Raw genomic sequence first — 25441 nt, 5'->3', positions numbered from 1 at the left:
GATGAACCTGAACCCAAAATCTTTACAGAACTGGACAAGATAAAGAGGTTTCAAAGAAATACACCTGCCTCCAAATCCAATTATAAGTTCAGCTCAGGGTTAATGGTCATATAAGGCCAATACAAAATTAAAATAAAGTTGCCAGTGATCAAAACCAAAGCACATAAAGGGCATTACTGTTGGGTCAAGCCTTCCTTCCTTCCTTCCTTCCTTCCTTCCTTCCTTCCTTCCTTCCTTCCTTCCTTCCTTCCTTCCTTCCTCCCTTCCTCCCTTCCTCCCTTCCTCCTTCCCTACCTCCCTCCCTCCTTTCCTCCCTCCCTCCTTCCCTCCATCCCTCCCCCCCCTCCCTCCCTTCCTTTCTCCCTTCCTTCTTTCCTTCCTAAAGGCTCAGTCCTGAATTTAGGAAACACATCTACACATTTTACTCCATCATATTGTTAACACAGGAGGACCCCCACAACGTTGCCAGTAGAGGGTAATTGGCTGCACCTCAGGATTTTACATTATAGATAGAGGACGAAGGGATTTTTGCAGAAAATTAAATGGCATCCAGGTCAAAGATGCTCTAAATAGCTGGAATTTTTGACGATGTTTGTCTAACAGAACTGACAAAATAGCCCAATATACTTTCAGATAAACTGCACTGCCCTAAGTACAGAGAAACCATGGGAAGACTCTGAGAAGGATGTTTCATTCTTGGCCATTTGTTTTCATACTAAGCTAAAATCAACAATTTTTGGAATATGCATGACAATCATTTTTCCAAATGACAAAGCCCCCCCTACCCCCAGCTTGTATTATTTGTCGTTATTACAGCACATAGGCCAACAGGTCAAATGAACACCATCATGGCAGAGCATGTTACTAACCTGCTCATGAACTTGTACCGGCGGGGCAGGTAATAGATTTTTCTCCTGGAAGAACAGCAAAAATGAAGCCAGTCGAGAAGAAAACCCATCGTCAGTTACAGTTTGAACTAGCAAGGAAGGAAAGGAGATTGAAGATAGAAGCCTGTAAGAGGTGAAGAAGAAAAAACTAAAAAGAGATTAACAGTGAGAAATGTAGTGGGAACATAGATCATGCATTTTTTGAGCCGTGAAATCTTATGAAACATTTCCTATATTGATATTTCTTCCTTTCCTCATTACCATAATTTGTTATGGTTGCTCCTTGCCTACAGAACCTTTGCAGGGAGATGATTTGGAGCAATTGATATTTGTATAAATTTGGCTGAGCTCAGCTTTTTATCAGAGATGCAGAGATGAATTGTCAGCCGGAGGGCAACATATAACATTTAATGGGTGTACGATTCTATTAACTGATATTTATCTAGTACTTCACAGGGTACTTCTCTCATTTGATGGAGGCAGAAGGGACATAAAAATACATATTTTTCATATCTAGGACGGGAAGGATACAACTAATCGGTATCAGCATATTGCTGTAAATAGCCTCACCCAAGCACTCTTCCTAACCAAAGGCCTGGCTTCGAGGTGAGTTAAAGAAGTAAACCAAGTAATCCTAGGGAAAAAATTTGAAAAATCTGATTTAGTAATGTTCCACTATATGTTCTTACATCTGCATTTTTTAAAAAAGTATTTAAAATGCTAATTCTGGGTATGTGACCAGAGAGCTCATCTTGTTGGATGCTTTCATTAAGATACAAACCCCTTATCTACATTTGGCCTTTAACTAATGGCCAAAGTGGTTCTATGAGGAGTTACAATGAAACTGGTGAAACTTACATACACTGTGAATCATATATGAGCTATTTCATTTTGGGAAAAGGAAAAGTGTATATCCGAGAACTAACTTTGCCTATCTTGAAAACTTAAAAAAACTTACCCATGATTAATTAGGTGAAACTATATAAACAACAAAATGATCCATGGTTGCCAGTATTTTAAATTGGGGGAAAAAGGGGCAAACAGGTGGGAGAACGAGAATTTTCAGGGCAGTGGAACTATTCTGGGTAGTTGTCAATGGTGGATCCATGGCATTAAACAGTTCTCAAAGGTCACAGAATGTATACCACTAAGAATACTCTACGGAGTTTGGTTTATAATAATGTATCATCCCCATCAATTTTGACAAATTAAACCACACAAAGGCCCCATATAAAGAAAACTGAGTGGAGTGAGATGAAATGGGGGAATAATTTACTCCATCTACTCAATTTCTTTAAATCTAAAAATAGTTCAAAATATTAAGTAAAAGAACATATCCATTGACATATAGGTAGTTAATGGGAAGATTTATTGGATATTTCCCATAAGAAACCTATTTTCTCCTCACTGTAGGAATAAAAAGATGAGGAGATTTAACCTAAGAATCACAAATGTAGTGTACAGAAAGTGTTAAATATACATGATTCTTTGGAGCATTTAAACTCATCTAAAATGCTGCTTGTTGTACATTTTCTTGTAATAATATAGAGAGAGAATGCCTCCTTTAGAAAGGCATATATCTGGGTCTGGTTTACTTTTTATTGCACTAGTTAGTCTTTCTATGCATGCATCAAGTCTACACTGTTGAACTTAGAAAGACAAGTATATTTGCATCAGCTTTACATTGTTGTAATTCCAAAGTTTTATCATATCTTTAAATTTGGGGCAGAACAGAGGCGGGGTGGGGGAGGGGAGATATGGTGGTAGTGGTGGGAGGGATGCGGGACCATTGGTGGTGGAAAATGGGCACTGGTGGAGGGATGGATACTCAACCATTGTATGACTGAAATGCAAGCACGGAAGTTTGTAAGTTTGTAATTATACCTCACGGTGATTCACGAATATCAATTAATTAATTAATTAATTAAATTTTGGGCAGAATCAATTCTTCATCATGCCTCATTTTTATTTCCTAATGTTTTCCTAATATTTTCAAGCGTGTTTATTCTTTCTATAGAAACATTAGTATCAATTTCTCTATAAGATTTTATAAAGTTTTAACTATGGTGTTTTAGATAGGATTGTATTCAATATATAAGTTAACTAGGGAATAAATGACATGTTTATGACATGGTGATGTACTAAGAAAAAATAAAGCTTCTCTTTATAATTGTTGGTGAAAAATGAAATGAATATATCTCTTCGACTACAGTTATTTTTTCTGAAAATTTGCAGAAGACAACAGGGCTGATTTTTAGTGCACATCAAAAATTGATGTGGCTACCCTGGAAAGCAGTATTAGGATTTCTCAAAAATAAAAAATACAAATTCCCTCTAATCCAGTTATGCTACTTTTTAGCATTTGTGCAATAAGTACAAAACACTTATTTGGAAATTGTATGCACACCATTTTGATAGTAATATTATTCTCACAGCAACACTGGTGCCTACCAATGCTTGAATGACTAAAGACAACATGGACAAGTGTATATACAATGGAATGTTATTCTGTTATTTTAAAAATGAAATCATGCCATTTTCAAGAATGGACCCAGAGGTATCATGCTTAGTGAAATAAGTCGTCTTGTGAAGTCAGGCATTGCATGTTTCACTCATTGGTGAAAAGAAAAGAGGTCAAACAAGTGAATGAACTAAATAAAAGAAAAACTTTCAAACTACAAGACCAAAGCAGTGGTTTACTAAAAGAGGAAGAAGAATGAATTAACCAAGCAAACAAAGTCAATTTTACAGTGAAGGAAAGAATTGGCCTTTAATGGTAAACCTTAGGGACTAAATACTTATTTGTTGATTTTTAATAATGTACTCCTGAAACACATTATTATAGTGTCATATTATTTTAATAAAAAAAAGAAATAAAACAGGTTGTATTAAGTGATATGCTTAGGTAGTTTCATATCAATATTGATGAAGTTGATTAATGTCCACAAATTAACAGTATTTTTCTCCTGAAACTGTTATTCTGCAGAAATTCCTACATTTTTAAAAAATTGTTCATAATTATGGTTTTTATTGTATGGCTTGGATCATATTCTCTTACTGCCACATCAAAAAAGTATGAATGCTGCCTATAGGAAGTGTTATCCTGCTAGCTGCCAACATGTCAAAATATCTCCTAGGATGATACCTTTCAGGTAGGAGATATTTCCACGTGGGAAGGGAATTCACTATGTATTCAAACGGCTCAAGTGTCCACAATTTGTTTGAGTTCTTTACTCAAAAAGTGTGTTCTGGGGGAATGTTTTGTGGGCTTTCTGTTTGAGAAATGGCATCAACTTCATTAAATTTTACTACAATCCCTACCCCACACTCCAGTCACAAAGTCAGACCTTCAGATTTGTTGGGTAAAAATGTTGGTTTGATACATGATTCTAAACCTAATCATATTTTATACTGGCCCTTATTAATGATATATCATTAATCCATTTTAGCTATAGGTTGATAAGTAGCTGATCTTTACTATAATATATATAATCTTCAATAGAAACTAAATTTATATTTTTCCTAGCTCTTATTGAATCATATATATATATATCTTTTCCCATGTCTATATCAATTCTTGGGGACTTAGATTCCCTCTGCAACGTTTTAAATATAAAAATCCAAACTAGAGCTACATTTAATCTCAATTTCTTAGAGAAATTTATCTTGAGGAAAACAGATACTAGAAATCTAAGCTTTATTTTAACTTAGTATTAGAAAATTTGGGCCACTAGACAAAGAAAAGAGTCACCAGGGAGATGTATTATTCTCCTATGAATGGAAATTGTCCTTTCCTAAATGTTCCTATAACTCCTCTCAGACTGTATGAATGCATCTGACTTATTTTTTGTCTCAGCAGCTTTCTGCAGGTCATTAATACGTTTATTTTAGAGTTGGCATCAGTTTGTCCAATTCCTGTTATCTGACTTGATCTTAGTGGCAGGTCAGGAACTAAAAGTATTTAGCAATTATTTATTCTATTTGGAACTGAGATGAAGGCAAATTAAGCCTTTTATATAGCTAAACAATCCACACAAAGCATTTTCTATTCTCCTGGAAACAACTACCAGTGCTTGAGTTTACATAGCATTTATTGCCTGAATCAAACCTTTTTAATAATAGTTTTTATACAGTTATACCATATTTTAATGGAATTTCTTGGATTTGTCTCAATGGAAGCATATTTTAAGGAAGTAATCAGTAAGGACCAAGAACATCCCCCTCCTTCGCTACTTGAGAGATGAAAAAAAATCCACTTGGGAATTTTTTCCTCAGTGGCACTTGAAATTTTTACCTGTTAAAGATTGGATTAAGTAGAAATTTTCACAAAAATTCATGAGATCATTGTTGGCCATAGAGATATACTGCACTTCATAAACATTTGAAGGAGTTTCTCCCCTAACAGCTTTTAAGGCAGGATTATTGCTTTACTTTCTCTGAGAGAGGAGTACATTTGATTTACAGTGAGGCAGCAAAGAGGTAGGAGGGAGAGAAATCCATTTATACCTACCTGAAAGGCATTCTTACATTCATTTGTTCTGCGTATCTTCCAAGCACTTCCCATGGGGCATGCAACTTCACAAAGATAATGTCACTATTTATTACAGAGGACTGGAACAGAAAAAAAAGAGACTAAATTGAAAAGTATATCCAAGTCTCCAAAAGTTTAAATGAGTTGGAACACAGAATGCATAGACTGGCACGGCGTTCAAGAGTTGGGGTGTTCTTCAGCTATAAGTGAAACTCGTAAGTCTGCATCTACCCGTATTCAACAAATTCTTTCGACCACTGTGTATTCTACCACAGGGAAGCCAGCCTTGAACATGAGATTGTGCATGTCACTTGCATTAAGTTGCAAAAAGTGTTTTTCAAAAGAGAGGTAAAATCAAGTTTAAAGTAGGGATAAAATCAGATGGGTGTGAGGGGTATTTTGAAGAGAATACAAGGAGGAAGAGTTGAGGGGAAACACAGTTATTTGGACAACAGGTCAGAGCAAGGCTCTGGGAAAGGGGCATGAGAACCCAAACAGAAAGGAGCCAACAGAGAGAAAGAGTTGGATGAGAGTTCAGGGGATTAGGGCCCTGAGCTGGGAAATAGCTTGATATGCCTACATTCAAAAGTCAAAAAGGAGAGGAGAAGGCTGAAGTGCATTTCTCATGAAGAATAGACAGGAAAAGGCTGAAGGTGTGCAAGAGGCAGCACCTGTAGTGTTTCACAGGCCACAGTACTCAACTTAAACACCCTGGGAAGCTGTTATCATTTAGGTGTTCGAAACTCACTCTGCCTGCTGTATGGAGGACAAACTGCATGGGAGATGCTCTCAGTCATCCAAGTCGAAGCAAAGGTTGGTAAAGGAGGGTGGTGTGGAGGCGTCTAAGGACAGGAGATTATTGGTCTGCATCTGTTAAAACCCTTTCCAAGAACAGCTGTTCTTTGACCTCAAATCTTTAGGCCCTTGGGGTGTTTTTTTTTTTTAATGAACACAGAATTGAGGAAATAAAATCAGGACTTCACACTTCAACAGATTTGGGCTAGTGTCTACCTCAAAGGGATAACTCCAATGAGGGGATTTTTCTATGAAAATCATTTCTCAGAGGGTGGTCGAAAGATATCAGAGACGTAGCACAAAGATGAAGGTGGTTGCATTGAATGCAGGTGACCCTAGTTCAATTCCTGGCACTGCATATGGTTCCCTGAGTACCTTCTGCAGTAATCCCTGAACACAAAGTCAGGAATAGGTCCTGAGCACTACTAAGTATAGACCCAATAGAAGGAAGGAAGGAAGGAAGGAAGGAAGGAAGGAAGGAAGGAAGGAAGGAAGGAAGGAAGGAGTGATGGAGGTAAAAAGGAGGAAGGGAAGAAGAAGGGAGGGATGGATAAATAAAATGAGTTTGAGTTAGCAAAATAGATAATTGTTTCTCCAGGCCTCTCTTACGGGTGTTTCTAGATGATATGCCATTTAAATTTTTACAGCTTAGTAATGTTGACAGATATGTTGGGCATTTATGACTAAACTCTCCTTATGATCATATTTATAAACAATCTGCTATTTTTACATGCTGACAAAAATAGCTCAACTTTATGCACAAACTGGAATAAATTTGTACTCTGGGAAATTGGTTTTAAATTGCAGATGATATGCCATAGAGTTCATTTCTCACATATTAATTCAGGGTCTTCTTGCCAAGCTTATAATTATTATATTTGATTCATAAGAACTCTTCTAGATATGATAGAATTCAATCTGGTATCATTTACAACATTGTTGGGGATTTGGTAATGGTAAATGTTGCATGCACGAGGTCACAAATATGCAATGGCAGGGGGCAAGTTCTGACATTAATCTGAAAAAAGTCCAGTTCAAACTGAAATGAGCTTTTATATTGCGATTTTGGACAGGACTACCTCCATTTGTTAGCACTTGGAGGATGATTATTGTTTCTGAGATTCCTGGTTGAATCTTATGGACCCTTCAAAGCCCCTGACACAGTGCGAGCACATGACTACTCTCTGTCTATTTTGAGAATGTGGTGAGTGGTATGGGTAAGGGAAGTCCTGATCAGGCGAAAGAAGGTAAGAGTATCATAAAGCTAGAAATGGTTCTGGGACCCAAGATAGTAGGTTCCTACAAATGAGATGTAGCTACATATGTACACACACACAGACTTGCATGCACACATGTCCACCTTAAATCATTCATGTCTGTAGTGATATTAATGTCTTTATATGAAATGATCCTTTCAATTCTGCATATTTACTACAAGATAATACACTTCTATGGTATCTTCTCCCTCCTTCCTACGAGAGAAAGAGCAACACTGTACAGGAAGACAATATGGAAGTCATCTGATTCACAGAACCTGAGGCATTTGCAGACTTAAGCGGACCTTAATTTAGAGCAGAGTATAATCATAGAGAGTCACTCTAAGTGCTAGATTTACACAAAATCATAGAGTGGAAGGGAATGAATATTATAGATCCCCATGAACATATGAAAACATCAAGGAGAACACATTAGTATCTTCCACAGGGGCTCCTTTTAAATGGCTTATTTTGTTATGTAGAAGGAGCCCAGTTTATTATCTGAACACATACCGAGGCAACTAAAATCCTAATGTGGGGTCTCTATCATTCCTGCAAAAAACCACCATTGGTTTGAATCATTCAACATAGTAGAAATAATAGTTTCAATGGGGACGTTACTGGGCCCGCTCGAGCAAATCGATGAATAACGGGAGGACAGTGACAGGACTATTTCAATTAAAATAATTCTAAAACTGTCACCACACTATCTCTTTAGTGCCCTCTGATTCTGGAAGCACTTTCACACATTTTATTCTCACACAAGCCGTGTAAGAGGGCTCTTTCCTACCATTTACCTAATAAGAAAGAGAGAGAGAGAGAATAAGACAAGAAACCTCACAGTCAAACAGAATTTTCCCCCAAATTGAATAGAAGCCACAACCCCAGAGCCTGGTTCCTTTGTTATTTTTATCGATAACACCATGAAATTTAAATAAACTCATGGTTTTGTTATGCATATAATATGCACAAGCTCTGAATTGTTTATCAGTTTACACAAACTAATCAGAAAAGAATTTCAGATGTTATAAAGCAAAGTGACAAAAACAAAGTACAAATTACGCTACTAATGAACTAAGATTATTTAGGATTATTAAAAGTTACTTTGACAACCTTAAGAAGAAGGTTAACTGGATTCTCTAAAGCGAGGGGTATCTATGAATGATGAATATATATTCATGGCTAGGTGTGTGTGCACACACATTGTGTGTTGTCTATGAGAGTTTGGGGCTCATTACCTATATTCTAAGGAAGAACTGAACTTAATCCCAGAAAAAATAAAACATGATTGCTAATTATATGTCCCATACATCAATTTTTTTGTCCACCGCTGGGTATGCTGCTGTTTCTAAATAGTGTTTTCCTTGTTATTAAGTATTCATTTCTATATAAATCCAAGTGAGCAAATGCCAATATGAAGAGAAATGAAAATGATTTAGCTGTTTCACTAATGCACTGCAATAAAAATCCCTTATTCAAACCTTGGGAGTAAGAAAAATGCTCATTTAGAAGAGCTTGGGAAAATAACCTGACATGATTGATAAGAAAATTAAGAAGTAACATGACACCAACCCAAAGCAGAAATAAAATTCACAAAAAATGTTCCTTATTTTATCAAACAAGGTCAGATTGGACCCTTCTTTGAGGTATATCCTAGAAGCTTCATAAACCATAGTCCTTGCAACAATATGCCACAATTTTATAAGGGATGGTGAGATAGCGGTATGAAAAGAATAAATAGAAAGTATCTGGTCCAAGCATCCATTTTCAAATATGTGCATAAGAATGTACCTCTCATGATCCCTGACACAATTTTCCAAGAAGAACCCATCAAGGGAGAAAAAGATTTTGAAGTAGGGATATAGAGGCAGAACATGAACTCAGGGTTTCTGTAGTTTCTGTTGTTCTGGAGCGATAGCACAGCGGTAGGACGTTTGCCTTGCATGCAGCCAACATAGCCGACACGAGTTTGATTACTCTGCCCCTCTAGGAGAGCCCGGCAAGCTACCGAGAGTATCTTGCCAGCACGGCAGGGCCTGGCAAGCTACCCGTGACATATTCAATATGCCAAACACAGTAACAACAAAGTCTCACAATGGAGACGTTACTGGGCCCGCTCGAGAAAATCGATGAACAACGGGAGGACAGTGCGTGCCAGTGCCTGTTGTTCTGAGTATGCTTTATTACTTTATTATCAAAGGACTATGACTTACAAAGTTATTGATAGTTGAGTTTTAGGCATATAATATTCAACCACATGGCAGAGCCTGGCAAGCTACCCGCAGAGTATTCGATATGCCAAAAACAGTTGACAAGTCTCACAATGGAGACATTACTGGTGCCCACTCAAGCAAATCAATGAACAACAGGACAGTACTACAGTGCTACAATATTTTAACACCAATTCCCCCACCATCAGTGTTTCCATATTCCCTCCCCACGCCAGCCCTCACCCTACCCCTGCCTATCACCTTGACAGGCACATTACAAAGCTTCAGTGACTGCAGTTTAGATTTCATGTTTTCAGTGTTGTTTAGTCTGTATTTTGGATATATGACTATACAAACCCATATCACAAGTATAGCTGAAACCCTGAAGCCTGTTTACCAAATATTTCCCATTCTCTTTATCGCTCCCCCTGCCCCCCACTGGTTTCTTTCCTTCTCTGTCCCTCTCCGCTCTAAACACTGGGGTCAAGGGTGATTTAGGCAATCCCAATTTACTTCAAAGCATTTTCTTATCCAGTATTCTATATGCCACAGATTAAAAGTGAAGTCATCTGTGTTTGTCTTTCTTCTTCTGGCTTACTTCACTCCACAAGATACCTTCCATGAACTCAGGTTTCAAAGAGTTAAGTTCAAGGTGCTTCTGAGGAAAAATGTCTTGAAGGAAGTTATACGAATGAGCTAAGGCTCAGGGGAATAGTCCGAGCTACAGATATGAAGTAAATGTGACCAGAATATTATGTGATTAAGTTAGATATCCTCTTTATGTGTCTACCTCTTACCACCTTTAGGATTTTGGGAAAGCTATTTCTGTGTGTTTTAGCTTATTAAAGAACATTATAGGAATATCTATCTATTGAGTTGTATTGAATGGTGTAACATAGATTATATGCTCAGAGAACACCCAAAACAATGGTAGCTGCTATGGTCTCCAAGAAGGCCATGCCATATTGGTGATGGTGAGAAGTTCACAGCATTTGTTACAACCTGGGAGGGGGACAATAAATAATGAACCAATATCTTGGAAGATTTTTAGACTCTGTCAACAAGTATAAACCAGAAGAAACTGTAGAAATTAAGGCAAACATGGTCACTCCATGGCCCTTGTGGTCTTCTACAGGATATCCTAAGGCCATTCACTGATATATTCATTCAAACTAATATATAGGGGTTTGAAATAGAACAAAGCAAGTGTTAAAGGAAGACAATCTTTCATTAAGAGACTTGTACATATGAGATACTCTATTAGATGTCAGAAAAAGCAGAAAGGATTTAGTCTACAGTAGGAGATAAAGGATATAAAGTAGTAGAAAAACGTAAGATTTAAAGCTCTGAATAGTGGTAGGAAAGAAAAGAATGTAGTGGTATGAAAAATTACTAGGGATCCTAACTTTACACTAGCTGGTTGAGTTCTGAGGCATGATATTTAGCCCAAGATCTGAAAGATCTGAGAAGGTGTTGAGTCAAGGAAGAAACAAAGCGATAAACATCCCAGGTATAAGGATCAACAAAGAGGAAGGCCCTGAGGTTGTTCACAGAAATGGAAAATCTGAAGTTATTGCACTTTTTATGGTGTGAAGTAAAAAGAGTTATCCGAGGAAAAAGTGAAGGGAGATATGGGAACAGACCATAATCCCAGCAACAATGAGAAAGGGGTTAATATTTCATAATTCTAAGGTCAGTGGGAATTGTCTTATAAAGGCACAGGGTGGCAGGAGTTTTAGAAAGTGAAGTCCGAATATCTCAAAACATTCATGAAGGAGCATAGACTGGATAATTCTATAGAAAAGTTATTCTACTAAGTGAAGTTGAAACAAAATGGTGGTTCAAACCAGCAGGTGGATGTGACGAGAAGGAAACAAATAGACAGCCTTGAGATATTATTTGAGAGTAAATATGAAACGCATCTAGGATTGATCAAATGGGTGAACTGAGAAAAAAATTCCAGTCTCTTGAATAAGTGCAGAAAATTGGATGGATAACAGGAACATGTTAATCTACAGAAGAATAAGTACAGAAAATTGGATGGATAGCAGGAACATGTTAATCTACAGAAGAACCAGAGAAATGATGGTTGGTAACTTTGGAATATGTGTTTCTTGAGGTATCTAGTAAATATTACAAAGATGTTTGAAGCAGGCAAATGGACAAGATGGGTGCAGTTTGCAGAAGGGTAGGATGTGTTCACTTGAGAACTTCAGGAATTTAATAGCAAATCAATTAGGTCACCTAGGAAAGAATATAAATGGAAGGATCATGCCTTATACCAAACTAATATATAGGGGTTTGAAATGGAACAAAACAAGTGTTAAAGAAGGACAAAGAACCACCAAAAAGGAGGGAGGGTGCCCTGTTTCAGAGACTCATAAATAAAGCTCGAAAGAGATCAATACAAAAATTTCTCAGACACCCATTCCCAACAGGCCAACCCCCGCCTGAACAAAGTCCCTATAGCTGCTCCTACAACCCAGAGCTGCCATCATGCCTCTGGCTGGACTACATCACCTCGGGACCAAGCACCACAGGGAACCTAGTCTGCTAAAAACTCTGGGTACACTGGTCTTTGTGACTAAAAACACCAGGCCAGGCCTTCTTGCAGTCAGGGCGGGCAACCTCCCCCACCTCCTGTACTTCCAAAAGACTCAGCAGCCATGTAGGCTCAGTTAAATATTTAATTACTCTGTTAACTGCCCACTTAAATATTCTGGATGTTCTAATGCACAGCCACACAGCCTGTGCAAACTCTACAACACTGACATCCCAGGAGTAGTATATCAGATTAAATAGGATGTAACACAGAAGTCAAACAACGTCAACTAACAACAAAATAAACACAAAAAGCTTAACTTGCAGCAGTAGTCTCAGACAAGCACTTAATGTCCCCATAGAGAGATACAACAATTTTGCAAATATTTTTCTATGGAAATAATTTTTTGATCATTTTGTTAGCTATTTAATGGTAACAAGCAATATAAAATAATTTATTGTGTGCCTGCTCCAGTCTTGAGGGATGGTTGAAAAAAATGGAAACAATGGTGTTGGGAATGTATAATGGTAGTGGAATAGGTATTAGAATATGAATGCCTGTAACAAACCATCATGAAAAACTTTGAAAACCACAATATTTAAATAAGTTGGGGGGAGTGGGGGACCATAAGACTAAAGAAAAAAAAGAAAGGAGACTGTGAAACAAAGAGACAGGATAGAAGCCAAGAGAAGAACATGCTAGAAAGATGGAGTCAGGCGCTCCATGTGTTCCTAGAACATCTTCCAAGAAAAATGGAGTCAGATAAGCCAGGCACAGCTCAGACCATCTTTCCTGCAGGCATACAGCCCCCCCCCCCCCATAACCCCCAGGTTCAGTCCTATTCACCTGAGTACCTTTTCCCCCTCCTACTGCTCTGGCAAGTCCCCTTTGCCCAGGGCTTGACTTGCTCTCTGAAACGAAGCTGAGAATCTGCCAATTCTAACCTGTTCACCTGGTTTGGAGCAGAGCACTGGAGCAGAGCTAGACAAGGGCACAGGGGTAGTGGGCAAAGTCTCTCTCCCAAGCACAACACTCTACCACTGGCAGCCACCAGCAGCTTAGGATGGAGCCCAATGGTCTCCCGATAAGCTCTCAAAGGAAGCAGGGGAAAATGTTAAAAGAATCTCCAGACTTTGATCCCCTTTGAGATCCGCAATTACACCATGTGGCTCTTCACACTTCCTTTGAGGATTCTTGGACCACAAACACTCCTCATGCTCCTGAGAAAGATGTGAAGTCTCCCTACACATACACACACAACACACAGAGAGAGAGAGAGAGAAAGAGAGAGAGAGAGAGAGAATTTCCAGATTCTCATTATTTTTTCCCCAAAATTTTGAGAATTGCAATTTTGATTGCAATTTTGAATCTCGCTTTATACCTCTGACGAGTGTCCCAGTGACATTATGAATTTGTACAGAGTGGCACATGGAGAGCTGTGCATGCGTCTCTGTGTGTTTTCATAAAGGAAACAGACTCAAAATTATATTTGCCCAAGAAACCTCCTTCTGGGAAATTCTTCATCAACTTGTTCAGGTCCATTTTTTACTGACTGTTTTTCTCATTCTTTCCCCCTCCCTGGGAGAGTGGGGTGCAGGTATGTGATCCACAAAGGTTGTAGTAGCACAGATACAATCGGGGGGTGTTTTCCTGTTTGTTCACTTAAAGCAGCTAGATTTCCCAGGGGACTGCTGAGTAATTCTTTCCTTCCTTTCATAAATAAGGGAGGTAAGTCAAACAGTTTGGGAAACTTAGGTACCTGAAAGAGGATGGTGGCATTCTTTAAAAATACAGCAGAAGAAAGGAAAGCAATTTAAGAAGATTTGGCTAATCATTTATCAAATATTCATTACAAATGCATTAACCTACCCTTGTGCAGGGAAAGGGTCATTTGTGTATAATGAGGCAACTAGCTCGAATGTGCTCTGGGCTACACAATAACAGGAGATGACTGTTCCTGCCCTGAGAAACTAATATTCAGCCATGGCAATAAAATAAGTGCACGTGGGATTTGAGTAGAATTACAAAGCAAGAAATCAGTGAATGCAAAAGCATAACAGCCAGTTTTATTCATTGAAAGGCCACAGAAAAACTACACTGTGTAGTGGTAGTGGGTCAAAATCATAGCTTTGGAGTTAGCAGGTCAAGTGCTAGATCTACTACCTAGGACTTGATGAGGATGAGCAAGATTATAAGCCTCAACTCTCTCACCTGTGAAATGGGAACAAACAGCACTTACTTCACATTTCTCCTGAGGACTATGAAGCTTGATTAATGTGAACTTTAAATGTTGAGTGACTGGTTCCCTACAAGTGCTCTTTAAATGTTGAGGAGGAGGTGCATGATTCATTAATGGCACTTGATGAATATGAATGGGGAAAATATTGCTTAAAGTCAAAGTTCACTGAGAAACAAATGGGAAAATGTTTGCCTTGTCCCCAACTGGTATGGAAATTTGGGCCACCAGAGTGATAGAATATCAGGAACAAGACATGTTAGCTTAACAGCCTCAGAATGCCCAGATGAAAGGAGTCTGCTTTTCTCTCACTCCTAAGTCTCTAGATGCTCACAAGAAACTGGACAGTGTTTTCCACTGTGTGAAATAGGAACAGGAAGGCCAGAGAGATAGCACAGGGTTTAAGACACTTGGCCAACCACCCTTCAAGCTCCAGCACTTCAATGAGTCACCCCAAACACCACCAAGAAAGACCCCAGGCCACAGAGCCAAGAAAGGCCACTGAGAACCACAAGGTATGGTCCCCAAATAAAAATCAGCAAATAACGGCAGGAGATAGACTAACAGGAAAAGCAAATAAAATAGAAGTGATTTTGACAACAGTCCTCAGGGAGTCCTGGAGCCCTACAAGAGGCTGATGAATGGCAAAACTTTGAATTTCTTTATTTACATAGGTTAAAATCATATAGCAATTAATCACTACAAATTGACTTTTATTTGCCACTTCTATCTAATACTAACCAGGTTCAACTGTGCATAGCTTCTGAGAGCAGATGAGATGGGGTGCATGGCTGTAGACTCCATTTGCCATTCCTTTAAGTTTTGTTGGAGTAAGAAATATGAAGTAAATTTGCTATGTACCTGCCAAAGTGGCAGGCTGGGGCATGGCAGGGACCCTTCCTCTCTTCCCTCAGTTTCTTCATCTTCATCTGAAATGAAACCATTCATCTAGTTGGCTTCAAAATGACTCAGTAGAGAAGAAAACAGAAATCTTGGTGGTGTTTTCATATGATCACACTTTATTATGAGTAACATGATTTAGAATCCACACCCTCAGCCGTTCAGGGTACCAACAAAACTCTGCTGACAACCTCACAGTGCCTATGAGGTGTGGAGAGATGAGGACAATGGAACGAGCCAGGATGAATCTCTCAAGGTCTACTGGAAGAAAACCCTCTTAGACAATGACCTCAACTATGAAGTTGTGAAGCTCGGAGAAGGATGCAGAGCCAGAAAGGGGGCAGGGAAGGGTGAGAACAAACTCTCTGGCCAAGCAGAGCCTGGGGATTCCGCAGAAGCAGACAGTTCCCTTCCCCAGGAAGAAAGCATGGCAGTGAGAAGAGTCACGGACAAAGGTCTGAGACATAAATATGTTGGACAATTTTTAATTATTGAGCATGAAGTTTATCAAGCAAGGGTGGCTGCTTGCACTGCATTTATATCCCGTTAGACTCCTCCTGGGTCGCACCTTCTCACAGAATGCTAGTAGGAAAACAGAGCAAGTTCCTAAATTTTCAGGCCAAAAAGAAAGATTCATTTCTAGCTGGGAACCTAGATGAGCCTCTAGGACACAAACAAACAGACGTGGCATAATTGGGATAATGTCCAAAATGTTACAAACATGCTTGATGGAATTACAGGCCTTTCCCATGCATTCAATCACCTTTTTTACACTCCTGCCCTCTGAGGAAGCACCATTAATCATCTTACTGATAGAGTATGAGGAATTAAAGCAGAGAGATCAGTCAGGGGCTGTGGCTGAGATCAATCAGTGAGGAAAAAGGGGAGATCAAATTCTCACCAAGACAGTTGGTACAGCTGAGGCTAAGGTGAATAAATAAATATTTTCATGGTTTTAATTCCACTGTTGGTTTAGTCTTTGGAGAAATATTTAGTTACATATTTGAAATCAAGGTGCAGGGAACACTAGTAAGAAAAAAGGCTAAGCCTTTTTCTGCTACACACCACTGCTGTGTCTCTGGACACATCAGCACGTGAGCTTTCTTTTCCTCTTCTGTAAAATACGGAAAGCAATACACATTTTGCAGGGCTTTCTGACACTGACAACGTTGTACGTAGGTGGTTCAATAAAAAGAAATTTCTCCCTCCTTTTCATAGTGACTAAAAGAGCAGCAGACATTCTGCTAACTTATAGCTGGTGCTAGATTTTCTTTGTTTGACCTGAAATCTTATCTCTAGGACTGGTGAAGAAACGTACATTTGCAGGAAGCTAAAGGACTCCGAGTAATCATGAGAAAATTTCAGCTCTTCTCGCAATAGGGCTGCCATCCGACCAGCTGTGTCACTGGACAAATGATGTGCATTCACTTGAGCTTACAAGTCATATGACTCTAAAGACTTTTTTGTGTGTTTACTCTTCTTTATTCCCCTTAGAAATGAAGAAGTATTACAAGTATTTTTAAGTGTAGTTCAAAAACCCCCTAAACTGATTCAGTTGAAGTGATCTCTCCACAATTCCTGTACACACAGGCACATACACACAAAGACACACTCATTCACTCACACACATACTCACACATGCTGAATGTGCCCTGCTAATGTCAAATCTCTGAAATACTGAAATACAGCCCTTCCTGAACGGCTGCAATGTTCATTCACTGATGCTCATGTTATCATTAGTGATGGCAGGTTGGTGTAGCATGACCACTCCCTTTTCCTTAGCCAACATTTACTACACTGACACTCACAAGTACCACTGGCAAGTCACACTTGAATGTGGTTTAATTAACACAAATAGCAATGCAAACACCAGGATGTTGAATGGGATTCCCCCAGGACTCCATCCAGGCTCTGTTATCATCCACATGAATTCTCTCTAGGTGATTGTGTTCTTTTGAAGTTGCTTTAGATGCTACTATTGTTTGATATCTGTCAGGTCCATATCTTTGGCTCAGACCTCTTTCAATTTTCTATCAGTCTAGCCAATAACCAATAAGACATCTGCCTTCAATTGTCTCATTGACACATTAAAATAAATGTGGCCAAGAAAAATCCTCTTCTCTGAAAATACTGCTCTTTTCCTCAATATCTCCACCAGATTTGAGATACGGCAAGACCATTTACCCAGAACCTCAAGATCAAGAGTCATCTGTGACTTGTTCCAATTCTGCATTCGCTCAATCACCATGTCTTATTGATCCTTCCCCTTCCATTTCGCCCCTATATCTGTACTTCTCTCTCCATCCCCATTGCCACCACCCTCCTTTAAGACACCAACTTCATGCAATTTTCAGCTACATGGATCAAAATAGAAGATATCGCACTGAATGAAGTCAGTCAGAAGAAAAGGGATAGATATAGAATGATCTCTCTCATACATGGGAACTAAAAGATACAAGCAACATAACGGGAACACTGACTCATGCAATTGAGTATGTATGTATGTATGGGGGGGTACAGGGTAATTGGCAGGACTGGGGAGGAAGGGGCGTTGGGGTCCTTTGGAGAAAGAGGGAATAGATATGGTGATAGATATGGTGTTGGATTATGTGCACGAGAAGCCATTATTAATAACATACTAAACTGAATCTTAACTTACACAGAATCTTAATTTTTAAAGTTCTGCTTTGTTTTGGGGCCATACCCAGCAGTACTCAGGGACAACTCCTGGCTCACTGCTCTGGGATCACTACTGGCAGGGCTTGGGGCATCATATGGAGTGGCAAGGATCAAACCTGTTTTGGCTGTGTGCAAGCCTCCTACCCTCCCTAGCCGCTGTTCTATCACTCCAGCCCTGTCAATAAAAAGTTTTGTGTTTTTTTAAATGCCATCCTCTGTCTCCTTGAAGTCAGACTGCACATGCACAACACCTTGTGTATTCCTACTGGCACCATAGACATGTTTAGAAGTGTACATAACTTATAGTTTTCCATAGTACTCTGGAAAATCACTAATGCAGTAGTCAATGCACACTCTGGTTATTTTCTTACCTTGCACATTACAAAACTTCTTTCTTCTGGTTTTCCAAATACCAAGTTCTAACAATGTCTTAGGTTATTTTGTTTGTTTGGTTTTGGTTTTTTGTGTTGTTGTTCTCCTACCTCTTTTCTCCCCACCCCCCTCCCCCCCCACCCCCAGACTAAGATGCTTTCTCTGCATAACAAATTCCTGCTCCTTCAGGGATCAAGTGATAAGGCCACAGAATTCCAAGGCTTCCAAGATTCTCATCCATGTGTGTGCAAGTCCTGATTAATCAACTCTCCTGGAGAGCAGACAGAACCTGGGAATACAAGAAGCCATCACAACCATGAATGAATATTAATTCTTTGACTTTCGAGTTAATCAAAAGGGAGCTTATCCCGGATTGGTCTGAACTAATCAGGTTAAGTTCTTGAAAAAAAAAAAGTCAAGTACTGGATGATCTCATTCATCAGGCATATGAAAACACAAAACAAGGAAACAGACAGTATTGAATGATGACAAACCTTTGGTCTGTAATTACAAAACTGAGGTTACCAAGCAGTGAGTGAGTAGGTGAAGGTTGAAGGAAAAGGAAGGCTAAGAAGTGACACGAACAGTGGTGGAGGGTCTTGGACATGGTGAAGCTGCAGTGACTTTGTACATCAAAACAATACTCATGAGCACTATTGAAACCAAGTTACCTAAACAATAAAACATAAATGTAAAAATGCAACAAATGGTTCCTTCCTCGATCACCCTCCACTCCTGCAAACAAAAAAAAAGTTATCAAGGTCAGAGAGATTGTCCTACTGACTATGAAAAAGCAAGCTACCGTGTTGAGACATCTATGAGGACATGAGGACAGGGAATCCTGAGAAGCCTTTAGGAGTTGAGACAGCCTCTGCCAGGGGCCAGAGAGAAAAGGAGAACTTTAGTCCAATGCCAGTAGGGAAGTAGATTCTTCCACTAAGCATGTGAGACAGCCTTTGAGGTTACAGCCTGGATGACACCCTGATGTCCATCCTGGAGATTTTTATGGGAAGACCTGGTAAGTTCAACCCAGACTTCAAGAAATGATGAGATCATAGATAAAGGTTGTTCTAAATCTCTGAGTGTGAGACAATCTCCTATTCAGTCATGTAATAAAGGTCTTCTTTTAATGAATGGAACAGTGATGTAGTTCACGGTTGTCTTCAGAACTTACGGCTTTTCCATGGCTGCATTCTCATACATTCCCAGTATGTGGGAGTCGAACATTCTAGAATGCAGATCACGTGTAACATTTTTACATCATTGATTATTCTGTTAAAACAGTTTTACTAGGTAGAAAAAGAATTAATTTTCTTGCCACTGCAGAGGTTTCAAGATGGTTAAAATTTATGAGCAGCTCAAATAAGTCCTCCTTTAAATAATAGTCAGGAGAGGTCCAGGATTGGGAGATAAGCATAAGTCGATACATATTTCATCAGAGGCTTCTGATATAATTAGGTGAACACTGATTCAATATGCTTACTTTTATTCTAAATTCACCCTGGTGGTTTCCATATCAAGCCTAAGAAACTTACCTGTTCAGTATATCTAAAGAAATTCAATGCTCAGTGTATCAGTAAGGATGGGCTAAGGTTTGCAGTAGGAACAATTAATCCCAAATGTCAAGAATTTAACATGGAAAAGCATTCCTGTCAATATGAAAGCTATAGGATACATTAGGGATACTGAACACTTGAAATATCACCGGTCCAAACAGAGATGCATTTTATGTAGAAATTATAAACTCAATTTTGAAGACCTAGAATGCCTGAGAAAAAGTAAAGAAAACAGGAAGAAGAAGCCAAGTTGCCAAATTGTCCCAGGTAGATTAGTCTCTGGGCTGAAAACTCCAAGCCGGCCTCGGAATGCAGATGGAATATTTCCCTCCCTTACAGAGAGACTCAGAAGCCACCACACCCGACATCCTCCAACACATACATGGCCCAGACCCATATATTTAGCAGTATTAACAGACCAGTAGAACACAAACAGTTTGATGTGAAAGTTGCACAGAAGCCCACAAAGCTCAATGAGCAAAACAAACAACAAAAAGAAATTCGACAAAAGATTCAACCAGCACCAACCAGCTTAGTAAATCCTCAAGACAATGACTTTAGTAACACCACTGTGAGATATAACCATGGTCACAAATTGAAATTGACTTTTACTGACTTATCTTATGATAATTCCACTTGTACTTTTGTTGTAATGAGCAATATGAAATAAATTTGTTGGTGCTTGACAAGGGGACAGAATTGGGGAGGGAAGGTCACACTGGTGGTGGGACTAATGTTGGAACACCTAATGCCTGAAACAAATGCACTATAATAACTTCGTAAATCATAGTTTAAATTTAAATCCCACACTGTTTAAGTTAAAATATACAATTAAATAAAACATAGTTAATTACATATTAGTTTTATTTTAAAATAATATTTATTTACAGGGGAGTGTTAGGCTATACATGCCTTTGTTCAGGGCTTACTCCAGCTTCTATGCTCAGGAACCACTCCTGAAAATTCTCAGGAACCAAATGTTGTGGCAGGGATGGAACCTGGGTTAGTTGTGTGCAAAACAACCTTACCCATTGTACTATCTCTCCAGCACTCAAAAAAACAATTAGATCTACCATGCTAAATTAAACATTCATAAACATACCTCTATTTATTTCTCTTAAATTTTAATCTATGCCTACTAGAAAATTAAAATTCACCCTTACTGTCCAGTGCTATGATAAAGTTTGTTTCTTATTTATGCTACATGTCAATTGCAAGTCAGAAACCTTGGTAACTCAGTGATTCATGCAGATATGTCAAGATGCCAGGGGGAAGGCATAGCTCAGATGGAAGCCAGAGTTCAGACTGCCATATACTGATAGCATTCTACTTTTGCACCTAGTTCTTTGGACAGTCGGAGTTATATAGACCCATTTCTCTGTACAGTCACCAAAAAAGATGAATTATAGCTTATTGAGAAGTGCCAATATACACTGATATAAAATGCTCTCCAATATCCACAAATGATGTATTGTGTAAAGCAAACATCTTGTCTACCTCACAGAATAACTATTCATAAAGTAATTCAACAAGTAACTAAAATATTTTAAATACATCCTAAGCATTATGTTGGCATCTAGAGATCCAAAGAAAGATTTAAGAGATGGTCCTGGATCTTTGGAAACATAATTCAGTAGAGTAACTAGTATATATACCAACTTCAAATATCATGATGAATATGAAAAAAAAAATGTTCTACTGCTCCCTTTAAAGGTATTCCTACTACCAGCATTAAATTTCTCCTCAGAAATGAGCAATGGTCATTTTGATCTACACAATGACAAAAGTCCTTTTACTTGCTGCAGATCATCTTAATGTCTTCCAATTCTTTCAAGGTGTTGTATTATAGAAACTGAAGTTGGAACAACTCTATCATCACAGTTATGTCTTCTGTTATCACAAATTATCAACTCACAAAGAGGTCACAGTTGTGACCTAGTTAATAACCCATGTGTAATTGTGCCCTTAGTAAGCAGCAGTAATTAACAGCCATTAAATAAGTATGACCCAGAAAGGACAAATGAGCAAGTATCTGCTGTCAGTGAAGAAGCAATTTAACTGTGGAAATACTTTCTAGTGTGCTTGGAAAGGTTATGACATACCTCCGAGGCCTAGGCTATTCATCACTTGGTGGAAGTCTGGATTAGAGAATCAAATAAAATTGCATACAACGGTTTTTGCTTAAAGTAGAAGCACAGAATGGTTTGACCTAAAGCTTATGAAAAAATGGGGAAAATGACCCAGCTTCACTGCTTCATGACAAATCTAGGAAGAGATGCCAAGCTGACAAAACTCCCAAGTATTTAGGCTGAAAGTGCTGGGGCCTCAGAAGGAGGGTGGCCCAAGAATCATCCCAGTTGGACAAATCCTGTAGATCCTTAAGTGTGTGGTCACATAAGTGGCTACTCAATACCGCCAAATTCCACAATACTGACAGAATAGTAAGAACGCAACAATTTAGATGTGAAACAAGCATTGAAGCACACTAAGGTCAATAAACTAAAACAATAACAAGGAAGACACAACTAGCAACAAAAGTTCATTAAATCCTCAGACAATGACTTTGGTAACACTACTGTGAGATAGAACAATTTTCACGTGTTTTCTTTTACTGAACTATTCTCTGATAATTTTACTTAAAATTTTGTTGTAACAAGCATATAAAATAAATTTTTTATGCTGATAAGGGAGCAAGCATGAAGGGGTGGGTAGGAATCTGGGTATAACGATGGAGGGACAATCATATTGGTGGGGAGATTTGTGCTGGCACATTGAATGCCCAAAATAACTGTATTATGAACAACTTTGTGACTTACACTGTTTAAAGTTAAGAAAAGGAAGATTATGAAAAAGTCAAGAAATGAGATTCATGATTTTTTATAAAGAGAAATGTGGCTGATAGGTTACACTTATAACTCATATAAGCTCTTTAATGATAAATTTTGAAGTAACTTTTTATTTCAAAGGGATAATACAGGAATATGTTGCTTGCCTTACATGTGGTCAACTCTGGTTGGATCCCTGGAATCACATATGGTACCCAAGCACCACCGGAGAAATCCCTGAGCATGGATGCAGGAATAAGCTCTGAGCACTACCAGACCTGGCACCCACCAAAAAAGAAAAAAATCCAAGAACACAAAAGATAAACTTCTCCATGGAGCTACATGAGATCATAAGGAGGCAGAGATACAGAATAAAGAAGGATCTTGGACCAAGTTTTCAGTTGCTCTGACATTTAGAGAGCAAAGAGCAGAGAAGGCAAACTAAGAAGATAGAAAAAGACCATGAAGAAGAGCATGAGGCATCTTCCAAGTCAAGAAAAGAGCAGTTTTCAAGAAATGGTCCATGCTTTGGATGCTGCTGCGGAGAACTCCAGGCAGACACAAGTGATAGCGTGGCTGCTGGATGTGGTGGCAGTTGACCTTCACCCAAAAAGTATCTGGGGAATGGTGAGGGAGACATCTCCGAGAGAGCAGAGGTTTGAAATGCAAAGGAAGATGAGGAAGTAGAGTAAATGACCCTAGATGAATCTTTCAAGAAGCTTTTCTGTGAAGTAGAGAAGATAAATGTGGAAGTTACTGAAGGGGAACATAGGGTCACATTCCTTTTTTACGCTATGAGTTAGAGGAGCATGTTTGCAGTGATCGAGGAGCAAGGAAAAATGGATGATGCAGGAACAAGGGAGATAATTACAGGAGCAGAGTGCTCAAAAGGTGAAGTGGGAGGGAATTCAGTCCACAAAAGGAGGGCTCCAGGAATAATGCAGAATCTTCCAGTGCAGTAATAGGGTACAGAGGAGGCAGAGAGCATGGGGAGTCACAGAAGACCTAATCTAATTGGTTCTATTCTCTTTTCAATGTACAGAAAATTATCCGGTGAGCCCATGCATGTCTGGATTGAGGCATCCACAGAAAGGTGAATGGACTGAGAGATGAGACTACAGTGAGGAAGAACAGTTGACCAACTCCGTCACCTCTCCAGTGTTTGGTGAGATCTCACCTTAAACCAGCTCCCTACCCAATACCTTATTACTATCCCTCCCCACTCAGTACTCTTATCTGCTCTTCATTTCATATAATTGTCACATGCTACTATACTATACACTCAAACTTATTTATTACATTGGTTGTCTTCCCCACTGGATATTAAACAGAACAAGAATAGAAGATCTTTTTTTGCTGATGTTTTCCAGATAAAAGGAATTGTGCCAAATAATATACATTTTTTGCTATTTTGGTTTTTCCTTTTATTATGAAAGTATATATATATTTTTTCCTATTGATGGCATTTTTATTTTATTTTTTAATTTTTATTTTTTAAAAATTTTTATTAGTGAAGCACATGGTGGAAATGAACAGAACATGTGACTGAAAGGAGGATACAAATAAAGGAAGGCAGGAGGTAGTGAAAGAAGGAAGGTAGGAAGGAGGGAATGAAATCAGTTCCTTGTCACATATGAGACTCCTAGAGTAGACTCTGATATGTAGTTGAGATGCTTGTCGTGATTTAAAGAGAACCAGTTCAGCTATTTTTCTATCAATATTCAATCACACAGGTGCATGCACAAATAATTTAGCTACATGGGTTAGTCAAGGTTCAATCTTTACCAGACCAGTAAGTCAAGGGAGCAAAGGAATGAGAGAAGCCAGATGCTTCCTAAACAAATGTAAATAATGATGGACTATGGGATCAAAGTTAAGCCATAAGGGAAATGAAATAGTGGTTGAAAGCAGTTGGGATAATTCATCAGCACCCTCATCATATTCAAAATATGATCCAAGCCATAATGACGTGGCTATGTTCTGAGATATGCAATGCAGGCAATTTTATCATTAGTCTTACATGAAAGAGTTGAATTGCATAAACATGGCCCAGTGTTGCTCAACCCCTGTCAACCACAGTCCCTTCCCAACCCTGTTTTCATATTGTGGCCCCTCCCCACTACTCTCATTCTGTGGACCCTCATTTACATGATTTTTGCCTATGGATACTTGGAATATTCTGGGGGCTGCAGGGCCCCTGGCTGGGAGTTGTGGGTATCACCCACTATACACCCATGCTCTATGGTAGAACCTATTGACCACCATCATATATGGGATTCATCACTGACAAAAATGTTGTTAGCGGGGTCAGAAAGATGGCTCAAAGAGCTGAACACATACTTTGCATGTGGAATGCTCTGGCCCAATCCCTGGAACTCTGTGGTCCCGTAAGCACCACCAGAAACAACACCTGAGCACCATAAGCTAAGAGCATTCTGGAGCAGCATCATAAGTGGCCCCCAAAAGAAATTCATTAAGCAACGCATCACTCTATCACTATACTTCCCATGATAGATTTAAATATTTACATCAATCCAAAGCTAGTTTCTGTTCCAGGTATGAGTTGCAAGTATTTCAGGATTTACTTAGAAATCTCTCCTGAAAGAGACTTCATTTTCAAAGGAGAATTAGGTATAGCTTTGCTAAGTAGGA

At 38.9% G+C, this 25441-nt stretch overlaps 1 protein-coding gene across 4 annotated transcripts in view; it reads right to left on the bottom strand.

Moving 5' to 3' along the window:
• The window catches only part of ANO4 (anoctamin 4), a 448648-nt gene that overhangs the window by 132929 nt on the left and 290278 nt on the right, over nt 1-25441 (bottom strand). For all 4 annotated transcript variants that reach the window (XM_056116873.1, XM_056116883.1, XM_056116889.1 and 1 more), the window contains 2 exons: nt 5398-5498; nt 870-914 (listed from right to left, as the gene is read on the bottom strand). In XM_056116873.1, coding sequence (XP_055972848.1) covers nt 870-914; nt 5398-5498 — 146 coding nt within the window. The remainder of the gene's footprint in view (nt 1-869; nt 915-5397; nt 5499-25441) is intronic.

Source organism: Sorex fumeus, unplaced genomic scaffold (assembly GCF_029834395.1).
Source record: "Sorex fumeus unplaced genomic scaffold, SorFum_2.1 ptg000003l, whole genome shotgun sequence".
Taxonomy (NCBI): domain Eukaryota; kingdom Metazoa; phylum Chordata; class Mammalia; order Eulipotyphla; family Soricidae; genus Sorex; species Sorex fumeus.
This window is presented reverse-complemented; position numbering and strand designations above follow the sequence as displayed.